At 42.6% G+C, this 21,343-nt stretch overlaps 1 protein-coding gene across 1 annotated transcript in view; it reads left to right on the forward strand.

The window, feature by feature from the left end:
* LOC103179715 (laminin, alpha 3) overlaps positions 1-21,343 on the forward strand; it is a 150,117-nt gene that overhangs the window by 116,435 nt on the left and 12,339 nt on the right. Inside the window, 23 exon segments of the mRNA XM_042331692.1 lie at positions 2,525-2,643; positions 2,745-2,825; positions 4,049-4,170; positions 4,835-4,885; positions 5,675-5,826; positions 6,388-6,498; positions 6,626-6,737; positions 7,649-7,795; positions 8,630-8,826; positions 9,711-9,827; positions 9,926-10,080; positions 10,701-10,842; positions 11,354-11,456; positions 12,791-12,904; positions 13,117-13,299; positions 14,402-14,541; positions 15,195-15,386; positions 16,491-16,630; positions 16,904-17,063; positions 17,521-17,654; positions 18,688-18,838; positions 20,044-20,163; positions 20,722-20,861. Coding sequence (XP_042187626.1) covers positions 2,525-2,643; positions 2,745-2,825; positions 4,049-4,170; positions 4,835-4,885; positions 5,675-5,826; positions 6,388-6,498; positions 6,626-6,737; positions 7,649-7,795; positions 8,630-8,826; positions 9,711-9,827; positions 9,926-10,080; positions 10,701-10,842; positions 11,354-11,456; positions 12,791-12,904; positions 13,117-13,299; positions 14,402-14,541; positions 15,195-15,386; positions 16,491-16,630; positions 16,904-17,063; positions 17,521-17,654; positions 18,688-18,838; positions 20,044-20,163; positions 20,722-20,861 — 3,083 coding nt within the window.

Here is a 21,343-nt window from a genome sequence, read left to right on the forward strand (position 1 = left end):
ACCCAAGTTTGCACTAAGGGGCAAATGTTAAGACATGTATTGGGATAAGTTGAAGTAAAGGTAGAAAGTAACAGGATGGTTATTGAGTCATGCTTATGGATAGATTAATTGAGAAACAATACATAACATAGCTCTTGCTTCGCGTTCACTTTGAATTATTTAAATAAATTCCAATATACATCAGCAGTAATACTTCACTTATACGTAAACACACATATATAACATATATAAAGAATTTATTGAGCTACTTGTTTTACTTGTGATCTGTGCTGTTAATAGCACAAAATAGTTCAGACCTAAATATACAATGGGTCTGTTCCCATCACAATGTTGAGAGAAGATGTCTGGGAGGGAACCTTACATCAAAGTTTAAATGGGATTCAAAAAGTTAAACTCAGTGCAATACTTTAGGATGCACCAAGAGAGGAGAACAAGAGGTCCCAGGTTCAGAGTTACAAAGGGCAATTTCAGGACAGAGACCAAAAAGGTTTTCTTTACTCAGAGGGTAATTAATGACTGGGAACAGATTAGACAGGAAGGGTATTTGAGGCCAGGACTCTGGGGCTCATTTAAAAAGCAACTTGATGCAGTGATTGGAGGAGGACAGGGTGGGTGATCTGGAAGGCTGAGATCAGATGGGGAGAAGGGCCTTCTTCAACCAAACCAATCCTGTGATGGGCACGTCTGGTTGAAGTGCGGGTACGTCTGTGTAAATGGTTTTCTGGTTGAATAACTCAAAGCTCCAAATGAGTTGGACTCTGCTCTGCTCTGGCCGCACGCTTACACTATTGTGTCTGTGACAATACAGCATCTCCCTGCTTGGTGCAAAAGGTTTATCAACTTGTCCGCTCCCACCGCTCAGCAGACCCCAGGCTGCTCCACGTTCTCCGCCCAGCTCACTCCACCATCGGCGGTTGGCCTTCAGCCTTTCGGCCCCCACCCTTTGGAACTTCCACAGTCCCTTACGCTTCCTCCCTCCCTTGGCTCCTTCGAGGCACGTCACAAGACCCTCCTCTTCAGCTGAGCCTTCGACCACCCTCCTATCCTGCCCTCCACCCCTCCTGATCCCAACCCCTAGCTTAGGTCTAAATTTCTGACTGCCAGCACCTTGGGATGTTCTCCCGACGTGAAAGACACTATACAAATGTAATTTGTTATTGTTTACAAATGGTGATACCCCCTTTCACCTCCCCCCCAAAAAAACATCTGAAATTCTAGAAACAGAATGTTGGTAGTTAAAACGTTTCTGATAAACCTGAGGAAATGGAAGCCAGTCGGGTGTTAAGCAATCCTTTGTATGAACCTTTGGTCTTCACTTTCTGATACCAAAACAACATTCTTGTGTGTTATTAATTGCTCAGAGAGCTTTCAAAAGACTTTATCTCACGTGACTGTCTTTATGGCTTGAACAGTGAATATATTTTGCCCACAAAATATACAGTCAATTCGCCTTACAGTTTCAGAAGAGCTTTGAGACGTCTCGAAGACGTGATAAGGCACTATATCAAATGCAAAGATTATTATTACAGCAGCTAGCAGTTTCACAGTCATTCTTGTGACGTCTCTAATAGACAAAAAAACATTTTTGTCAGATTTTCACTAAAGGCAACTGTATATACTGTCCACTGTTAAGCCTCTTAAATGTTAAAAGTCAATACAAACATTATAATTCCTGCAGATTTTGTGGTTAGTCTGAGATTCTGTCTGGTTTGTGCAGCGTATCTTGGTGTAAGGGTGCAGTTAGATAGGAATGCAAGTCTAGAACCAGGTAAGGGAGTGGCTCCTCGTATAGATCATTGGTGCACCTACATTATTCTATAGGGTTGGGCTGGGACTAATCTGTAACCACGTATGTATGTAGTATGAATAAGAAACAAAGTACAGACATCAGCAAAATTATACTCTCTCACTTTAATGCCTCGCAGGCTGTTAAACAACCCCATTGCACTTGATGTTTGAATAAGGGCTTTGGTTTTTAAGTGTAATGAAGGGTGTGTCCTCGGAAATAAATTTGCCGTGAGCCATTTGAGGCACTTGCGGAAAAGTACGTCAATCAATATTTCCTGAGGGCTTTTGTTCCCTTAAACATAGCTGTACATGTTATGAAGACAGATATGAAAAACAGTGAAACATTAGTGCAAGAATAATGACTGTTGTCACTAATTATTGATGAAATGGGTCACGAGGGTCAAAAATTCGGAGTCTGGTGTCGTGAATGACAAGTTACAGACAGAGGATAGTGCCGGCAGCTGGTGGTTACCAGTTGTGATTCACGTCCTGTTACCAACCGGAGTTATTATTCGTGACTCATTGTCTGCCAATTACAACTCCAGATAGTCAATACCTCATTCTCAACCCTACAGTGAGATACAATAAAATGGGTCGTTTCCTTCAAGGCTGTGTTGTGCACAAATTGGCTGCTGAGTTCACCTACGAAATACACAGCCACTGAACTTCACTGCTGGTGGAGAGCGAGCAGTGCCATGTTAACTCTCAGTAAAACCCTGGCTCTCTTTCTTAACAGGAGTGTAAAGATAACACCGAAGGAGATCACTGTGAACGCTGCAAGCCAGGTTTCTACGGAAATGGCGTCCAGAGTTCCTGCAGCCCCTGTCCTTGTCCTCTCACCGTAACCTCCAACAAGTAAGCGAATAAAAATTGTGGACTGACTCATAAATACAGATATATATATTTATCAATCATAATTTTCGCCTGTTCACTGATGAACATGTTTGCTGTTGCAGCTTTGCCACGGGATGTGCTGAGAATAATGGTCGCCTGCAGTGCTTTTGTAAACCAGGTTACTCAGGAGAGAACTGTGAAAGGTTGGTGTCTTTCTTTCTTCTGTTTTTTCATGTCAGAATCAGTCACTTTCCCCAAACAAATAGCGCCTTTCACATCAGGAGGACATTCCCAAGGTGCTGGACAATCAGTGTTTCAGACCCGAGCTGGGGGTCAGGATCAAGGAGGGTGTAGGGCAGGGGGTGAAGGAAGGTGAGCGAACGCACTGTCGAAGAGGAGAGTCTTGAGTCATGTCTTGAAGGAGGCAAGGGAGGGGGCGAGGTGAAGGGACTGCGGGATGGAGTTCCAGAGGGTGGGTTTTAACACAGTTTGTGTTCTTTAAGGCTAAGACCATGTCTATTTCCTGGTCTCTGGTGCCTTATAAGACCATAAAACATAGGAGCAGGAGTAAGCCATTTGACCCCTTGAGCCTGCCCCGCCATGGCTGATCTTCTAACCTAATTCCATTTACCTGCCCTGTCCCCATATCCCTTATTCCCTCTATCCTTTAGAAAATCCTTTATGGTGCAGGATTTTGTTATTGTTTTTGCAATTGAATCTTGAACATGAATCCTACAGAGATATTGACAGACAAGGCCTGCACATACCATTGACTGTTTTTCATTCACATACATCACTGGCAGAACTCACTTAGCAGCTGCTCAGAAACTATTGAGTCCTGTGGAGAGATTGAATATTTCAGTCATTGTTGTACAGAAATGTAATTAGGTTTTTTTATGGTGCCAGCCTGGCTCAGTTGGTAGCACTCTCACCTCTGAGTCAGAAGATTGTGGGTTCAAGTCCTACATGGGGACTTTGAGCTCAACATCCAGGCTGGCACTCCAATAATAATAATAATAATAATCCTGAGCATTTGATATAGCGTCTTATCACATCTTTGAGAAGTCTCAAAGCACTTCACGGAATATACTGTAAAGTGGATTGACGGTGTATTTTTTTCAGTGGGGGAGCGCTGCATTGTCGGAGATGGCGTCCCTTTGGACGAAATGTTGAACTGAGGTCCCATTTGCTTGTTCAAGTGGCCGTTAATAGTTCCCATTGGCACTAGATAAAAAGAGAAAGCTCCCAGTGTTCTGGCCAAAAATGACCCATAGCTGTTTGTGGAGCATTGTTGACCGCCATATTGGCTGCTGCATTAGTCCATAAAGGTGCATCACTACACCTTATAGCAAATCCTGTGAAGCGCTTTGAGATGTACTGCGATGAAATGCGAGCATTATTTTATTTTTTCCCCACAAATCTGCAGATGTGCTCCAGGATATTTTGGGAACCCTGCGGAAGTTGGAGGTCAATGTCGTCCTTGTCAGTGTGGCAATTCTAACCCTACAAACTGTGACCCGCTAACTGGACAGTGCGGCACGTGCCCTGGTAATAACCTTCAGCGAGGTCTCGTGTGCTTTCTGTGTTATGTAGAGGATGTAATAGTGAAGCAGAGTAGATAGAAGTTCCAGCGAGTGAGTAAAGCAAGTAGAGAATTCTGCACAGTGAGTTGACCTTTCACCAAAGAGTTTGGCAGCTACAGCAGTTTTAACTTGCTATTTATAGTATGCCAGATAATTTATTTACAATATGGCAGATTTATTTGTTCATCATATGATACTTTAATTTATTCAGAATATGGTATATTAACGTATTTATAATATGGTGTATTGGCTTATGTTATAGTATATACATTTATTTAGAATATAATATATTAATTGTCTTATATTTTATGAATTGATTTATAACGTAAAGTGACTTGATATTTGCAAGATAGCAGATTTCATTTGTTGTTTATACTATGGCATATTGACTTGTTATTTTAAATACAGCAGATTAAATGATTTATAATGGAGCAGATTTAACTTGTTATTTATAATTGAGCAGATTAATTGATTTAGAAAATGGCAGAAGACGTAACACTGCGTATTTTATTTTGCAGTAACTCACTCTAAAATTGTTCACTGGCTTTTAGTTTATTTGAGGCATTTTGAAGCTTTTGATATTTTTTCTCTTGTTGTTCAATGAACTCATTTCTGTGTCTGTTTTTCAGACTGTACAAATGAGGAGCCCAAGGATACTAGCTCTGATGAGAAGTGTGATAGTAAGTAAAGGACCTGACCTAAGCTCTCCGGATAGCTCATCACATTCTTTTTAACAGTAATATTAATACTCGCATTTGATAATAACATAACAATAATAATTCACGTCTTTGATTTGGCCCCTTTATCACATTGAGACGTCTCTAAGCATTTCATTGAGTTTTCCTGCGAAACGTAATGACTGTGTAGAAAATAATAATAATCTTTGCATTTAGTATAATGCTTTACATAAGGAAGGTGTCTCAAAGCGCTCCGCAGTGTATTCTATAACGTGCAATGACAGTCATTACATTTTGCAGTATATCCTGTTAAGCTCTTTAAAACATTCTCCTGAAGTGAAAGCTGTTTTCCAAATGCAAGGATTATTCTTATTGCTATTACTTTTATAGGCGAACACACCAGTTTATTTGTTCCACAAACCGACATGAAGCAAATGACTAATTTTACTCTACTTGAGTAAAGAGAAGGGAGATTCTCCCAGTGTCCTGACCAAAATTCCCCCAGATAAAGTTGGTCACTTGTTTCATGGCTGTTTGTGGGTCATTGCTATATGCAACTTGACTGCCGTGTTTGCCTGCAAATACACAATCACACCTATGCAACTCTTTGAGACATCTCAACGACGTGATAAGGCGCTATATCAAATACAGGGCTCATGGTTTTGTAGATGGAGTAATTCAAAAAGAATGCACTCATCATTACCCTTACTTTACCCTTACCTTTGCTGTGAGTTTCAGTTTCTGTCTGTTGCTGATGAAAGCCTAAACTCTTATTTCTGGTTTACTTCTCAGTTTGTGACAGCTGTGTTAAAACGCTGTTGGGTGACCTGAACAAAATGGACATCGACATTCAGACCATCAAGCTCCAGGTGCAGAACGCCAACGCCAGTGCCGCAGCCCAGGAACGAATGAACGCCTTGGACAGAGCTATTGCCAGCACAGGGGTGAGCCCTAGCTTAACCTTTTATACCATTTACAAAAGGTCCGAGACGTCCTTCTGTTCATCAGTTCATTCCTCGTGTCTTTCCTGTGTTTACAACATACACCCCACCATTATAGAGACCTGTAGCATATTGGTTAGAGCACTCGCCTCACAAGCGAGAGAACCTGGACCTGGGTTTAGTTCCCGGGCGCAACAAAACCTTAGCAAGTTTCCTTACTCCACACGCGTCTGTAAGTAGGAACACAGTTATTAGTTGATTGGTGGATCGCTTTTCCGGGGGTAATAATCCCTCAAAAAACAAAAAAAAAATTGGTCACTCAATCCAGGACTGGTTGTGGATCTCTGCCATATGCAATTGGCTGCCACGTTTCACACACAAAATACAATCAATTCACTTTACGAAATATTCTGTGAAGCGCTTTGAGACGTTTTAGCTAAACTTAGCCAGCTGTGCAAAGGAAGAATTTGTACTTAACTCAAATGCAAGGATTATTATTATTATTATATCATGATTGTCCGAATACTATTTGTTGAGTACGATCCCCTTTGTTCCCCGACGCAGAGTCAACTGAGGGTGTACCGCAACAATGTTGAGCGTCAGATCCAAAAGACGAACGATCTGGAAAACGACAACTTGAATCTCATTCAAGACGTCGGTGCTATTGAAGAAAAGGCAAGTTGCTACAGTGTTGCCCATTAAACCATTAGCAAATGACGATAAGTTAATCTGCACAAGCGTAATCAACTTTTTACTAAAATTCCCCATATTATTATTGTTTTTTTGATATATTTATATACAGGCGGAAATGGCTTCCAGAAGAACACAGTCGTTGCTTACTTCTATCAACCACACCACTCGCCGTGCTGATGACATGCTCATTAGTGTCAAAAATGTGCTGCAGAAAATCTTAGGTACTGATATTCTTATGTAGCTTTCACATACGGCTGAGTTACAGAGTTAAATAGAGTTACAGTGATAGTGGGACAGAAACAACAACAAAGAAACAGCCTGTGCCGGTATTTACTTCCGCTACTGTGAAGCGCTCTGGGATGCTATCCTGCGTGAAGGGCGCTATATATAAATGCAAGTTGTTGCTAATGTTATTTACCACATGAGCCTCTACCTCACCTGTTATATCACTCACTTTTGCCCTTCTATTCCCTGCTCCCTAATGTATAATCCTTGAGGAAGTATCAAGGAATGAAAAATGTTATCACCAGCAATAATTATCACATTACTCACTTACCCTCAAGTCAGTCCACGATACTTGGACATAAACTAGTCTGAACACTGACCCCCTCCCACCCCCTCCCCCGTAATTCTCTTGCTATCGACCATACCTAACCCAACCACATTATTAATAATAATATAGCACCTTTCATGTCAGGAGGACGCCCCAAAACACTTCACAGCGAAGTGTAGTGAATGTGTTGTGTTTTGTGAGCAAATGTGGCAGCCAATATGCGCACCACAATGTCCCACAAAAAGCCATGGAGTGAATGAAGTGAGGTGAAAGCTTGCCACATATATGAGGGAGGAGGAAATAGAGGGATGTAGGAAAGGGGAATAGAATGGGTTTGTGTGAAGTATAAACACTGGCATGGACCAGTTGAGCCGAATTGTCTGTTTCTATGCCCTATCAACTTTGTGCAATTTTGCCTTCTGTGTAATTCTATATCAGTTGCGCATCAATTAACTGAAGACAGACAGAAGCTACACCTGCTGATGTGTATCGTGAGGGCCAGTTGTGTAAAATTAGTCCCATACTCTGAGGATAAAGCCAGGACCCTTTTGAACCTTCTCTCGCTTCACTTCATTTCAGATTTGATAGACCGGCTGGGCACCAAAACCTCAGGGAATGTGGGAGAGAAACTAGCCGAGGCTGAGCGGATGCTGAAAGAGCTGAGAAACCGCAACTTTGGTCAAGAGAAATCCGTCGCCGAAAGAGAGAAAAACGAATCAAAGAAATGTAATTATTGCAGTTTGTTTTTAATGCGAAAAATAAGTCTCAATTTTGCCGGCTGCTATCTGAGAGGACAAGATCGCGAGATGTTTAGATGAAAAAGATCATGCGGCCCTTCTGACCTCATCCTTCCAGAAGGGAGGACACAGAGAGAAACTCCCTTCTCTTTCCAAATAGTGCCAAGAGATCTCTACCTTCCATCCTGAACAGGCAGACGGGACCTCGGTTTAACGTCTCATCTGAAGGATGGCACCTTTGATGACACAATGCACTCCCAGTATTGTATTGGAGGGTCAGCCTAGACTGTGCGAGTTCCAAGTCCTGACGTGAGGCTCGAACTCTCAACATTCTGACAAAGAGAGCTACTGAGCCCGGCTGACACCTAATAAATGACCATCATTTATTAGATCACCTGTACCAAACTCCACACACCCATCACTCCAACCTTACCAGGCTCCACTGTCTCCCTGTCTCTAAAAGGTTAAATTTCATGATCCTCAACCTCGCGTATAATCCCCTCATGCCCTAGCACCTCACTACTTCTTTGACCAGTTCATACCCCAAGCCTCTCCCCACACCCTCCCCCAACCCCACCTCTGGAACTCACCATCTGGCCCCCACTACCTTTAAATCCTGCCTTAAGATCTCTTCAGCCATGCCTATGATCATCTCCGCCATTGTACATTGCTAGCCTGCTTGAAGGGCACTGTGTAAATGCAAGTTGTTGCAGATGTTTCTGAAAAGAAACTCCCTTCTCTGCATTGAAATCAATCACTGGTGTTGCTTCTGGTATGTTGCTGCCTACTTTGTAAGATAACTTTCTTATTGTTAATCTTTCAGTGCTTGATCACATTAAGAATAAACTAGCGATGATCATTGATGAGAACAAGGACCTAGTGGATAAAATGAAGAATGATTTAAGTCTGTATCAGTCAAAACTATTGGACCTTCAGGATGCAATGACTGAGGCAGCAAACCTAACCAAAAAGGCAGATGATCTCAACAGAATAAACACCTTTGCACTGGACAACATTAAGGTATGGGGGATTTGTAAGAGGAAAAGTCCATTAGCTCTGACATTTTTGACATTTAAGTGTAATCTAATGATAGTTGATTCTTCCCAGTTCCACCATCCCCAAGGTCCAGCTAAACATCCCAACCAATCCGCACCATCTCCCCAGTCCTCACCAGACTCCACCCAAATCATCTTCCTCGCCTACAAATCCACACCCTAGCACCTCAAAGCCTTGCTGAACTGCTGGCATCCCACTTCTCTGTCTACCCACTTTGCTCAGCTTACAAAGATCTGCTACACATCTCCTGATCCCTCTGCTCCATCATTGGTGGCCGAGCTTTCAGTCACTACATCTCTAATTTCTAGAACTCCCTCTATCTCGATCCCTCCGCCTTGCCTCCTGTCTTTAAATCGCAGCTGAAAACCTACCTCTTCGACTGCACCTGTGGGCACATCCTACTTCTTCATTGCTTAGCTGGACACTGTCCGGAGCTCCATGACTTATAATAAGAATAATAATAATAATCTTTGCATTTGATATAGCGATTTTCACGTCGGGAGGACATCCCAAAGTGCTTCACAGAACACACTGTAAAGTGAATTGACTGTATATTTGTGGGCGAACGCGGCAGCCAATTGCGCACAGCAATGTCCCACAAACAGTCGTGGAATGAAAATGACCAATTTATTATTGTTTTTGGTTTTGGAGGGATTATTATTAGGTGTGTGGAGTAAGGAAACTTGCCCAAGGTTTCGCCCTCTGCCTGGAATTGAACTCAGGTCTCTCGCTTGCAAAGCAAGTGCTCTAACCACTGAGCTACAGGACTCCACATCCTACGTGAAGGGGCGCTGTACAAATGCAAGTCATCGTTGATGGTTTTTTTTTGTGTGTGTGTTGCCCGGCAGGAGAAAAACAAGGAGTTAACTGATAAAGAGAAAGCTGTCTCGAACCTGCTCAGAAAGGCTGACGGAGCCCTCATTAATCTGAATGATTTGCTGAAGATGCTGGATGAGAGCCAAGAGGTGAGAGAAGACGCTCTCTTCCTTTCCACTCACAACACTAGAGGTATGCTTCACCTTGATGCTGACAGCTTATCCTTTTTTATTTCGTATTAATCCAGGAATATGAAAAACAAGGAGCCGAGTTAGATGGAGCTTTCTCATCGCTTAACACTAAAGTTAACCAGCTGTCAGACGTGTCTAGCAAGGAGCCCATTGTGATCAGAGCAGAGAAACATGCGGAAGACCTGAATCAGCTTGCAAACAGTCTGGACAGGTGAGGAAAGCATTCCATGGTGGAGTAGGGTATACACAGGGGAACACAAGGCTGGCACAGCTGCCGGAGCCTTGTCACTGCTGATTGCTCACTTGATGATATGCTGAGAGACAGCAACGACAAATTACATTTGTGTAGCACCTTTCAAGTCGGTAGGATGTCCCAAGGTGCTGGACAGTCAGGGATTTGGACCCGAAGTGGGTGGTGGGCAGGGAGGGTGGCGCAGGAGAGTGGACGAAAAGTACGGTCGAAGAGGAGGGTCTTGAGATGGGGTTTGAAGGAGGCAAGGAAGAACGAAGTGAAGGACGAGGTAATCCATTTACATATAAAGTGGCAGTGTTACGGTTTGGCTGACCCATCACTGAAACCAATTAAGAAATTATCTCTACAGATTGATTTCAACTGTAACATAATAATAATGATAAACAGATATTTAAAGAGTGTGCAAACATAAACCCGTGATTCACGTGGTTCTGCTTTTTTATTTAAAAGCGTGATCTCTTATCAAACTGCCAGCAATGGGGTTTGAAAGCTTTGAGGTTTATGGGTATGTTTGCGGAAGAAAAATCGTACGTGGCTCTGTTTAACAATCAATGTCATTTTTTGCGTGCGCGCGACAGAGTATTACAAGATGTCAACCAGGACTTCGTGATTCAGCGCGTTCGAAACGCCTCTGACGCTTATGAGAACATAATAAACGCTGTGAACGCCGCTGAAGCAGCTGCCAAAAAAGCCAGCGACGCAGCTGACGACGCTTTAGGGGTGAGTTTCAGACGATCTGTGTCTTTTTCTAACAAACAAGCAGAAACAATAAAAGTCGTCTTCTCTCCTCCCCTCCCCCCCCCCCCCCCCACCAGGATGCTAAATATTGTACTAAATAGTGAAATAAAATATAATTCAATATTATTTAATAATTAAATATTTATTCCCGACATCCGCACCCTTGGCTCTGCCAGCACAAAACGCATTGTATCCGGTGGCGGATTTGATTTGTTTGACAATGTCAATCCAGTATTTCTCAATCTTACTCGTGCATTGTCAGGAATGTGTAACAGTCGTTTGACAAGGAATTAATACCTCAGCTGGGAGACCAGAAAATGGGATGCTATGGGATAAAAATGGATGGAAAGCAGGAATTGTTATCTCAAAAAATGTCTCTTACTTTTTTGAACACGCTTTCTGAGATGTTGAAATGTGAAGTCAAGTCATGAGAATGAGAGAGCTACCGATCTTTGTCTTGACCCTTCAATCACTGTTTTTGTTGTGTTCCTAGGCTGTGGTGAGAGATAATTTAGCTGGAAAAGTAATTGACTTGGAACTTAAAAGCACTAAACTTCTTTCGGAGACAACAGAGGCCAAAGATGACTTCGACCAAGGTAGAGTGTTTACGGAGAACTTGCTGCAGATTTATTGGCTGCATGATTTGGCCAAAATGAACAGCTACAAATCCAAATAGGAGAAAGAATAGGTTGCAAGAGTAAGAGTTAAACTGCAGGAAAGGGCACAATAAAAACTGCAAGTGCAGGGACTCTGAGCTGGAAAAAAACTGCAAAAAATCCACAGGGGAGGTCGTCAGCATCTCAAATTCAGATAGGTTAACCTTGTGGGTTGGCTGGTCACCAAAAGGCAATGAAGCAGCTCCTTTTCAACAATATACAGAGATGGTAGATCAGCAGATTAATGGACAGTATTTCTGTCCCTTTTTGTCTCAGAACTTAGCTGCTGCCACAAGGTGGCGTTTGTGCCTTTTGGGGGAATAATTCTGTCTGGGGCAAGATTCACTCTAAACTTAGTAGTAGTAGAGCGTTCAGAGGCGACTTCAAAATTAAGACTCTTAATTAGTTTGCCAAATTCTGAACCCTTTTTCTTGTTTGTTTTTGGTCAGCCGAGTGTCTGACACGTGCGGAAACCCATCACAGTGCTTAAGAGTATCCAAACCAAACAGAGAATTCCATGCATCCCACCTACACCTGGAAATCCCAGAGACAGATTGTTGGAATGAAATGCGCGCTCTCTCCCTGGAGGGACACATCCTGATTCCGGAGAGTATTAGCCGCAGGTTGGCAAGAGCAAAGGACCCCAGAGTGTGTGTTGGGGTCCTGCTGGAGTCTAACCAGCTAAAATCATTGATATCCCTGTCTGGAAAGCATTCCCGCTGCTTATCTAGCTAGGACCTCCCTCCGTGTTAGAGCTTTGGCTGGCAGGTTAAGAGGAGCTGAGTGAGATGAATCGCTGCCCTTCCAAGTTCTGCCGATGAGCCAGGCTGGCTGTGCTGTCATCGGCAGTGCCCTGGAATACTGAGGACCTCCGGCTTAGGAACCAGACTACCGAGACCGCCCTCTAAAGTAATACATAAATGGATCAATAATGATATAATGATAATAATAATTCTTCCACCTTCTGCGCTGTAAATCTCTTTGATTCTATCGAGTTCTGAGCTCTGGAATGGCTTGTTCCCCGAGTGCCCACAAGGTTCTGTTACACATTCTGAGTGTGTGCAACTAATCGCAGACTCTGGCTCTTGGTAGCCACAATAATAGTAATAATAATAGTAATCCTTGCACTTGATATAGCATCTTATGATGTCGTTGAGACTTCTCAAAGCACTTCTCAGTAAAGCGGATTGACTGTATTTTGTGGTTAAACGCGGCAGCGAAATGCTCACAAATGTTCGTTTCTACCCGAAAGTAATTCTCAAGTTTTCTCTCAGTTATGAAGGATCTCGCAGACGTGAAGGGTCGCCTCAGTGACGCAAAGGATAAGAAAGACAGCCTATTGACCGATCTTCCAGAGCTCGAATGGAAACTGAAAAATATAAATCGAGGTTGGTATTGTTGCTTTGTGCATTAGCAGGTGGTTAATAATAATAATACAATATAATTTACATTTATGCAACGTCTTTCACATCGGGAGGAAGTCTCGAAGCACTTCCCAAGATTTTAAAGTGTTGTGACTGTGTGTTTTGTAGGCGAGCAAAAGGGTCGCTTCCCCAAACAACTTAAACAAACTTTTCAATGCGTTTTATTTTGCTTTCAGATGACATAAACAAAACATTGAGCAGAGCGAAAGAAGTAGCTAGAGGAGCGAATGACACTGTTGCAAAAGTGATGGATAAGTTACAGCCTATACTCTCGGATCTCGAAAACCTTAATACAATTACGGGCAATATTCCAAACCTTGATGATTTCAACCATGCACTACGCGAAGCCGAAGATTCAGGTAACCAAGCTTTTGCAGTGTTATTTGCAGGCCAAATAGAAAGTCTTAGTTAAACAAATCTCAGCACCACCTGCAGAATTAGCTCATCCTCAGTACACGCTTTAAACTAATTCCTGCTGCAGAAAAAAGCTCTCCTCTCCACTGGAACATGGGTGTACATCTAAAAAGTCTCACCATAAAGTGGCTTCATGTACACATTTGGAGGAAATGTGACTTTTAAATCAATTTTGCACTTTAAAGTCATTTCTTGTCTCTTGTATGTAAAATGCAGATTAGTGCTTGGTGCTACTAAGTATCAGACAGAACTGTAATAGGCTTCTCTGGGGGAATTTCATATAGCAATCAGTGTTCCTGTTTTACTATCTATCACATATTTACCGCAGTCACTATCAAGGCTAAGGTCAAAATAACTTTTTATAAGGAATTGATAGGAGCAACATAAAGGACTAGAAAGGGAGCTTAAAATTGAGATAAGAGTGAATTGTTCCAGTGGAAATGCTGGCAGCAGAATATAGGCTCGAAGACCCAAATGATCTCCTATGCTGTGATTTCCATAATTCTATAAGTGACTAACCTCCTTGGAATAGGCAGAGCTAAGCAGAGTCTTCTTGCAGCTGAGCTGGTTTCAATAACACATGCTTGGCTACAGAGTGTTGGAATCAAGTCAATCTTCTGTGGCGGTCTGGGTAGTCCCGTTCCTGAACCAGGCGGGTCCATAGTACTCCATGGCACTGCTGACGGCAGACCAGCAAGTATGGCTCATCGGCAGAACTTGGACTGAGTTTCTTCCCACTCAGCCCCTGTTAACCCTGCAAGCCAAAGCTCTAACAGGTAGCTGGAGAAGCAGTGGGTAGCTTGCCAGATAATACCATAACAAGCATTATTTATTGATGACTTTATGAAACAAAGAGTCTCTCTATTTTATTTCTGTAACAGGAACTAGTTTAAAGCATGTATTGTGGATGAGCGTTCAGGATTGTACTGACTAAACTTATAAATTATCTGTAGAGTAAGTTTGTTAAGAAGCAGCCTGAGGTGCATGTCCTGCTGTGTTTATGAGAGACTACGCACTATGAATTAAATCTTATATTTTCTTTCACAGTAAACATATTGACGAATACCTTGCCTAGCCTCGTACAGAAGCTGAACAATTTGAGCAAATCCCAGCCCGCGAACAACATCTCGGAAAATATAGACCGGATCAGAGAGCTTATCGAGCAGGCCAGGGAAGCTGCAAATAAGGTTTGTTTTCCCCAGGTTGCACTTTATCAAGGTGAAAAATTTACAAAATTCTGGACACAAAATGAACAGGACATCTCAAAGCAGCACATTTTTTTTGGTGAGCCAAGTATCTGGCACATGCTGACACCTGTCATAATGCTTAAGAGTGTCTGAACTCTGGACTATGTGGAGTCCTGCATCATATTCGTCAGAGCACTCACCTCGCAAGCGAGAAGATCTGGGTTCAATCCCGAGCAGGGCGAAACATTAGAGACGTTTCCTTATTCCATGCGCCTCTGTTTTCCAGGCACTAAATAGTAAGCGGATTGCTAGTCAATTGGCTGATTGCTTTTCCGGGAGTAATAATCCCTCCACAAATAAACAAATAACTAAAATTAATAATTTGGTCACTCAATCCACGACTGTTTATGGGACATGGCTTTGCACAATTGGCTGCCTCGTTTCTCCCACAAAATATACAGTCGATTCACTTCACAGTATATTGTGTGAAGCGCTTTGAGACACCTTGAAGACGTGATAATCCATTATATCAAATGCAGGGATTATTATTATTAATAAAGAAGCCAGGTTATAGAAAAGAGACATTTGTCACTGTGTATTGAATCAGACTGGTAGTTTCCTGAAACATTTCTCCTTGTTTTATGAATTTATAGATAAATGTGCCAATGAAGTTCAACGGTAAATCAGGGGTGGAAGTCCGTCTTCCCAACGACCTCAATGACCTGAAAGCCTATAATTCGCTAGTGTTGTACCTTAAACGGCCAAGTGAACCGGCCCGAGGAGACAACAGACAAAAGAGACAGCCAGACCAGGACATGTTTGTATTGTATTTGGGCCACAAAAATGTGAGTGTTCCTTGTGTTTCTTAGTTCAAAAGTTAAGTGCTCCGAGACACTGCCCAGCAAGTTGTTGTTGTTCTTTGGTCAACCGGGTGTCTGACACATGTAGAAACCCATCACCATGCTTAAGAGTATCCAAACCAAACTGAGAATTCCATATATCCCACCTACATGAATCCCATGTATCTCTGGGATACATGGAAATCCCAGAGATAGATTGTTGGAATGGAATGTGCATTCCTTCCCTGGAGGGATGCATCCTGTTTTCCCAATTCCGGAAAATTTTAGGCGCAAGTTGGCAAGAGCCAAGGCTTGGGGACCCCAGCGTGTGCATTGGGATACAGCTGGAGTCTAAGCAGTTATTGTAAATGGGTCAAAGGCTTTTTTTTTAGACCAAGAGAAAAGTGTAATTGCTCCCTTCTCTCCGCATGTTCAAAGCCTGCCTTGCCGTACCTCTTTGCCCATGAGATTGGCATCTTTTACCCTCCCATGCTCTTCCACTCCCACTACTGGGATTAGGTATCCAGCCAACAGAATGGAGCACTTTGAAACATCCTTCCAATGCGAAAGATGCATTATAAATTTAAATTGCATTGAAAGTTGTGGTGTATTCAGATTTACAATGCCACCTCTTCTGCACCTGTCTGTCAGGTGTCAACCTGGCTCAGTCGGTAGCACTCTCATCTCTGATTCAGAAGTCTGTGGGTTCAAGCCCCACGTCGGGCCTTTGAATTCTCAGCCTCAGTTGACAGACAGTTCAATAACGTTGGTAATGTTCAATAATTTACTGCACTGTTGCAGGTACCATCTAACAGATGAGGTATGAAACCGAGGTCCGGTCTATGCCTGTTCAGGAGGATGTTAAAGATCCCATGGCACTATTCGAAAAGAGAAGCGAGCTTCTCTCTATTTTGGCTGACAATCCCCCTGATAAGATTAGTCATTCACCTCATTGTTTGTTTGTGCATTAATTAGCTGCTGAGTTTGCCTTCAAAATACAGAGTCACTGCAATTCACAGTGAAATCCTGTGAAGTGCTTTGAAGTGTCTCAATGACGTGATAAGGAGCTGTATCAAAAACTTATTATAAATTATTTCCTTTCGCTTCCAGAGTAACGAGGAGTACATCGGTATGGCACTAGTGGATAAGAAGCTTGTCACAGTTTACAAACTAGGAAAAGACAAGGAAGCTAAGATTGAGTCTGATTTAACAGTCAGCACTGCAGTCTTCGACAATGCTGAATTTAAACGGTAATGCACACTTGTCTATTTGTTGTGATGCACATTCGATTCTCTGCTGATTGATCTCTTCCATGCTTTTTATATACTGTACTAACTGTGGAGAGTGGATCAGTGATTTTTTTTAACACTAAGTAAGCACAGATCAGGCAGTGCTATTTCTGACTCAAACCCTCAGGGTTGAGACGCTCTCCCAATGTGAAAGGCGCTCTATTAATTGTAAGTATACTTATGAATTTTTCTTAAATGTCTGTGTTTCACGTAAACCATTTCCCCCTCCCCCAGGATCCTGCAGTACGGTTCCCTAATGTACAATACGATAAGCAAGAATGATGTCAGCAGCAACACTACTTATTTCCCAGTTTCGAATGGAAAGGGCATGCTACTTACTCTTGATCCTCAAAACACTGTCTTCTACGTTGGAGGCTACCCCAGCAATTTCACGGTAAAAATCAGATATCACTCCATCCTTCATTAATACCTTACTGCTGTGTAGCCCAGTTATAACAAACTTTTTTTATAGTGGACTTTAGTTATAACATTCATACCCGGATTCTTGGACACCATGAGAGTCCTGTAGCATAGTGGTTAACACCGTCGCCTCACAAGCAAGAGGACCCGGTTCGATTCCCGGGCAGGGCAAAACCTTAGGCAAGTTACCTTACTCCATACGCCTCTGCTTACCTAGCAGTCAGTAGGAACCCGCTTGTTAGTCGATTGGCGGTTTGGATTCCTGGGGTAATAATCTCTTCAAAAAACTAAGGTTTCGTCCCACCCAGGAATCAAATCCGGGTCCTCTCGCTTGTGAGGGGAGCATGCTAACCACTACACTACAGGACTCCTCACCGCCTCGGTGTGCATATCCTGCCAATACTGTTTTAACTGTGAACTATTTTTTCCAGCCCCCGGCCAGCTTGAAATACGACAATTTTATTGGCGACATTGAGCTGGGAGTCTTGAACGAAAGGCTTGTCAGCTTGTACAATTTCAGGGAAACGTTCAACCTGAATACCACCATAGACAAGCCGGATGCAAGGTACTGTTACCACTTTCACCCTGAAATATTTGAAAATAAAAGACTATTTCCAATAGTGAATATTAAATAAGATAATAATAATCCTCGCATTTGATATAGCGCCTTATCATGTCATTGCGTTGTCTCAAAAGCGCTTCACAGAATATACTGTAAAGTGAATTGACTGAATATTTTGTGGATGAAACTCGGAAGTCAAATGCATACAGCAGTGTCCCACAAACAGTAGTGGATTGAGTGACCAAATTATTATTATTTTATTGGGTTTTCTTTACCTTTTCTCCCTGACTTTCATTGACATTAATGCTATTGTAAAGTTCAAAGGTGACTGGAGATTCCGGTTCAGTTATTTCAGCCACAGTCCATCAACCCTACCACAGTCCTCTGGGAGACAGGGAGTCAGTGGAGCCAGGCGAAGGTGGGGATGATAGGGTCACGGAGCCTGGTGCGAGAGAGGACACAAGCTGTAGAGTTCTGGATGATCTGCAGCTTGTGGAGGGAAGAGTTAGGATGCTTGACAAGCAGGTAGTTAGCATAGTCGAGTCTGGATGTAATGAATGCATGGATGAGGGTTACGGCGGCCTGAGGGGAGAGGCAGTGGCAGAGCTGGGCATTGTTGCGGAGGTGGGGGAAGGCAGAACGGTGCATGGCACAAATGTGGGATAGAAAAGACAATTGAGGATCAAGCAAGACAAGGTCCAAGGTTTCCAGTCTGTAATCTCGGCATTCTTGTTTGACAAATAGCTGGTTTATAAACCCTGCTCACTGCTATTGGGGATCAAATGTAGACAACAGCTCTTAAATTGATATTGAACGTCAACAATCAAATACAAGGATGTAAAAAGGTGCAAAAATGGTTGTATTGATCCTGGCATTGATCTCAACAACAACAACAAGTTACATTTACATAGCGGCTTTCACCTCAATAGGACATCGCAAGGCGCTGGACAGTCTCAGTGAACAAAGATGTATTTATATTCATTAAAGAGTATGGAGATTTCCAATTCAACCTAACCTCTGTTCCTTTCTCTTACAGAGATAAATCAAAGGAAACTGGAGCCGATAGTTACTACTTTGATGGCACTGGCTATGCACAGATTGAAGTGAGCTCAAAGTTTAAGTGGAAATTTGAGCAGAATATTAGGAGTGCCACAAAAAATGCAGTACTGATTTACTTGAAAAGTCAGGTAAAGCACATTCATCTTTTCCATTCTTCTGTAGTGTTGCCTGTTTAACACATAATGGGAGCCTCAATACCTTGGGCACCAGAAAGGACTTAATAATCTCTCTGGGGGGAAGTGTATTTGAAGCAGTGATTTGGTTCTCTGATATGTTGTGGTATACGGTGGGTTATACGTATGGTTGCTCATCCAACACATTTCTGATTTAATCTTTAATGGAGTGACACGGAGCAAAGCCCTGGGATTTGCCCCCCAGTCACATTGATCTGCTTTGGGTGACCTGCGAGCAGCTGATTTGGAGTGCCAGCCCGTACTTCAACTTCAAGTTCCTCATTCTCATGTTCAAATCCATTCACTCCCTGGTGGGCTCATTTGAGTAGTGGATAGAGTTGCCCTATAGACCAGGAGCTTCAAATCCTGCTAAGTTCTCATCTCACTGCAGGGCTGTGTGGGAAGGCTGAATTGGCCCTGGCATCCCTAGGGTCAGAGAGGGTAAAATCAAGCAGGTTCACTGGTCCTGATCCCTCTTCAGTCGTCTCTACTGGCAGTGAGCACATCTACAGTCAATAATAATCCTTGCAATAGAAACATTCACAGCTAAGGTTCCTTCATGAACAACGACCCTTGAATGGGATACTGCAGGGCAACCAGAGTCTCTCTAAGCCCATCCCAGCACAAGACGGCTGGGGAACAGGACCAGAGGCATGTACCAATGAGGAAGAACTTAGTAGAAAAAAAATATTAAAGTACTTTTTTTAAAAAAAAACATAAAATAACAAAAATTGGGCACAAAATTCTTAAGTTTGTTTTAAATGTGATAACTGTCAAACAAATTGTTTTATGTAGAACCACATCACAGAGACGCCTCTTGTATAATCTAGCTGCTCCATGTTCATGATCGCCTTGAGACTGATCATGCCACTGTTCAGCCAGCACAGACATTGCTCCCTTCGTGCCACTATCAGTGGCTGAACCTTCGGGTTTCTACTTACTGCTAGGTAAACAGAGATGTGTGGAGTAAGGAAACTTGCCCTGCCTGGGAATCGGAATCGAACCCGGGTTCTCTCACTTGCAAGGCAAGTGCTCTAACCACCAAGCTACAGGACTCCAAATTCAGATGTTCCGATGAAGCTCTAATGTGTTGTAAAATAGTACCCCAAAGGTTTGGAAACGTTTGTACATGTAAAATCCTGATCTGTTTTTTCTTTCAGAATTCAAGCTGTGCCCTCACCATCGAAAATGGAGTATTGTTTTTCAGATACAATCTCGAGTTACCAAATCCACCAGAGCCTATAATGATGCCCATATCAAAAATCGACGACCCCAAATTGGTATTTACTTTTGTCTGAATGAATATAAGGATACTGTGTATTTCAATCTCTCGTACTAGACTATAGAAATGTGTAGTTGGAGCCTGTTATAAAACTGTTGGGTTTTTTTTTGTTGTGGGGGGTCCATAAAATCAAAATGTAAGGGGGCGGGGATGGAAGGAGAATGTTAAAATATTGTGACCAGTCGGCACTTCCAGGGCAATGTTTGATGCCAAAGTCACAAGCCAGCAACCGCTCCCATGAGTTGTTTCCAGTGATGATTGTCTGTTGATCCGTCTCAAGCAAAAAGATCTACATGGTGAAGAGTAAAATTGAAGCTTCAAAGTGTATTTTGTAAGACTTAGGATACATAAGACTGTGAGGATGGGAGTGGCTGTTTAATGAAAGTTTCATGCAAAACATCCCAAATAGTATTCCATAAGTATTGAGTAATATTTCTGATGTGAAATTATTATTATTACCATTATTGTAAGAGTGAATTTAACACCAGTTGCAGTCACTGAGCATTGCAGGATTACTTACCCTAACATTTCTCATTCTCCTCTGTTGAATCTCTAGATTTTGGTAAAGAAAAATGTAACAACTTGGCAATTAGGATTGGTAAACAGGCTCACAAACGTGCAGCGTCATATTATCATGACCGATGCAGATTTCAAAGAATTATACCTTGGAGGAATACCATCCAATATTAAAGAAGGGTACGTTGATCAATATAAACACTTCATATTATGCTATCAAATATAAGCAATTGTATATTGTTTGAATGCAGTTGCCCTCTTCCTTACCAGGCTCCATGAGCCCATCATCCCCAAACCTCGCTCGGCTCCACTGGCTCCCCATCCCCCAGTGGATCGAGTTCAAGATCGTCTTTATCACTTTCAAATCTCTCCACAGTCTTGGCCCACCCTACTTCGGCAACCTCCTTCAACCACATCTACCCAGCTGTCCCCTTCCCTCAGTAAGCACTGGCCTGCTTCATGTCTGTCATTGTACACCCTTTCAGCCATTCTACCCCCACGCTTTGGAACGCAATCCCAGAGTCCCACTGACTCGCTCTCTCCATCTCCTCATTCAGTGCTTATCTCAAGACATACCTCTTTGACCATGCTTTTGGTTATCTTTCCTTCCACCACAATTCCCCCCCACCACCTGGGCAGAGGTGCGGTCCTTCAGATGTGAC

The sequence above is a fragment of the Callorhinchus milii genome, unplaced genomic scaffold, assembly GCF_018977255.1.
Source record: "Callorhinchus milii isolate IMCB2004 unplaced genomic scaffold, IMCB_Cmil_1.0 Scaffold2, whole genome shotgun sequence".
Classification (NCBI taxonomy): domain Eukaryota; kingdom Metazoa; phylum Chordata; class Chondrichthyes; order Chimaeriformes; family Callorhinchidae; genus Callorhinchus; species Callorhinchus milii.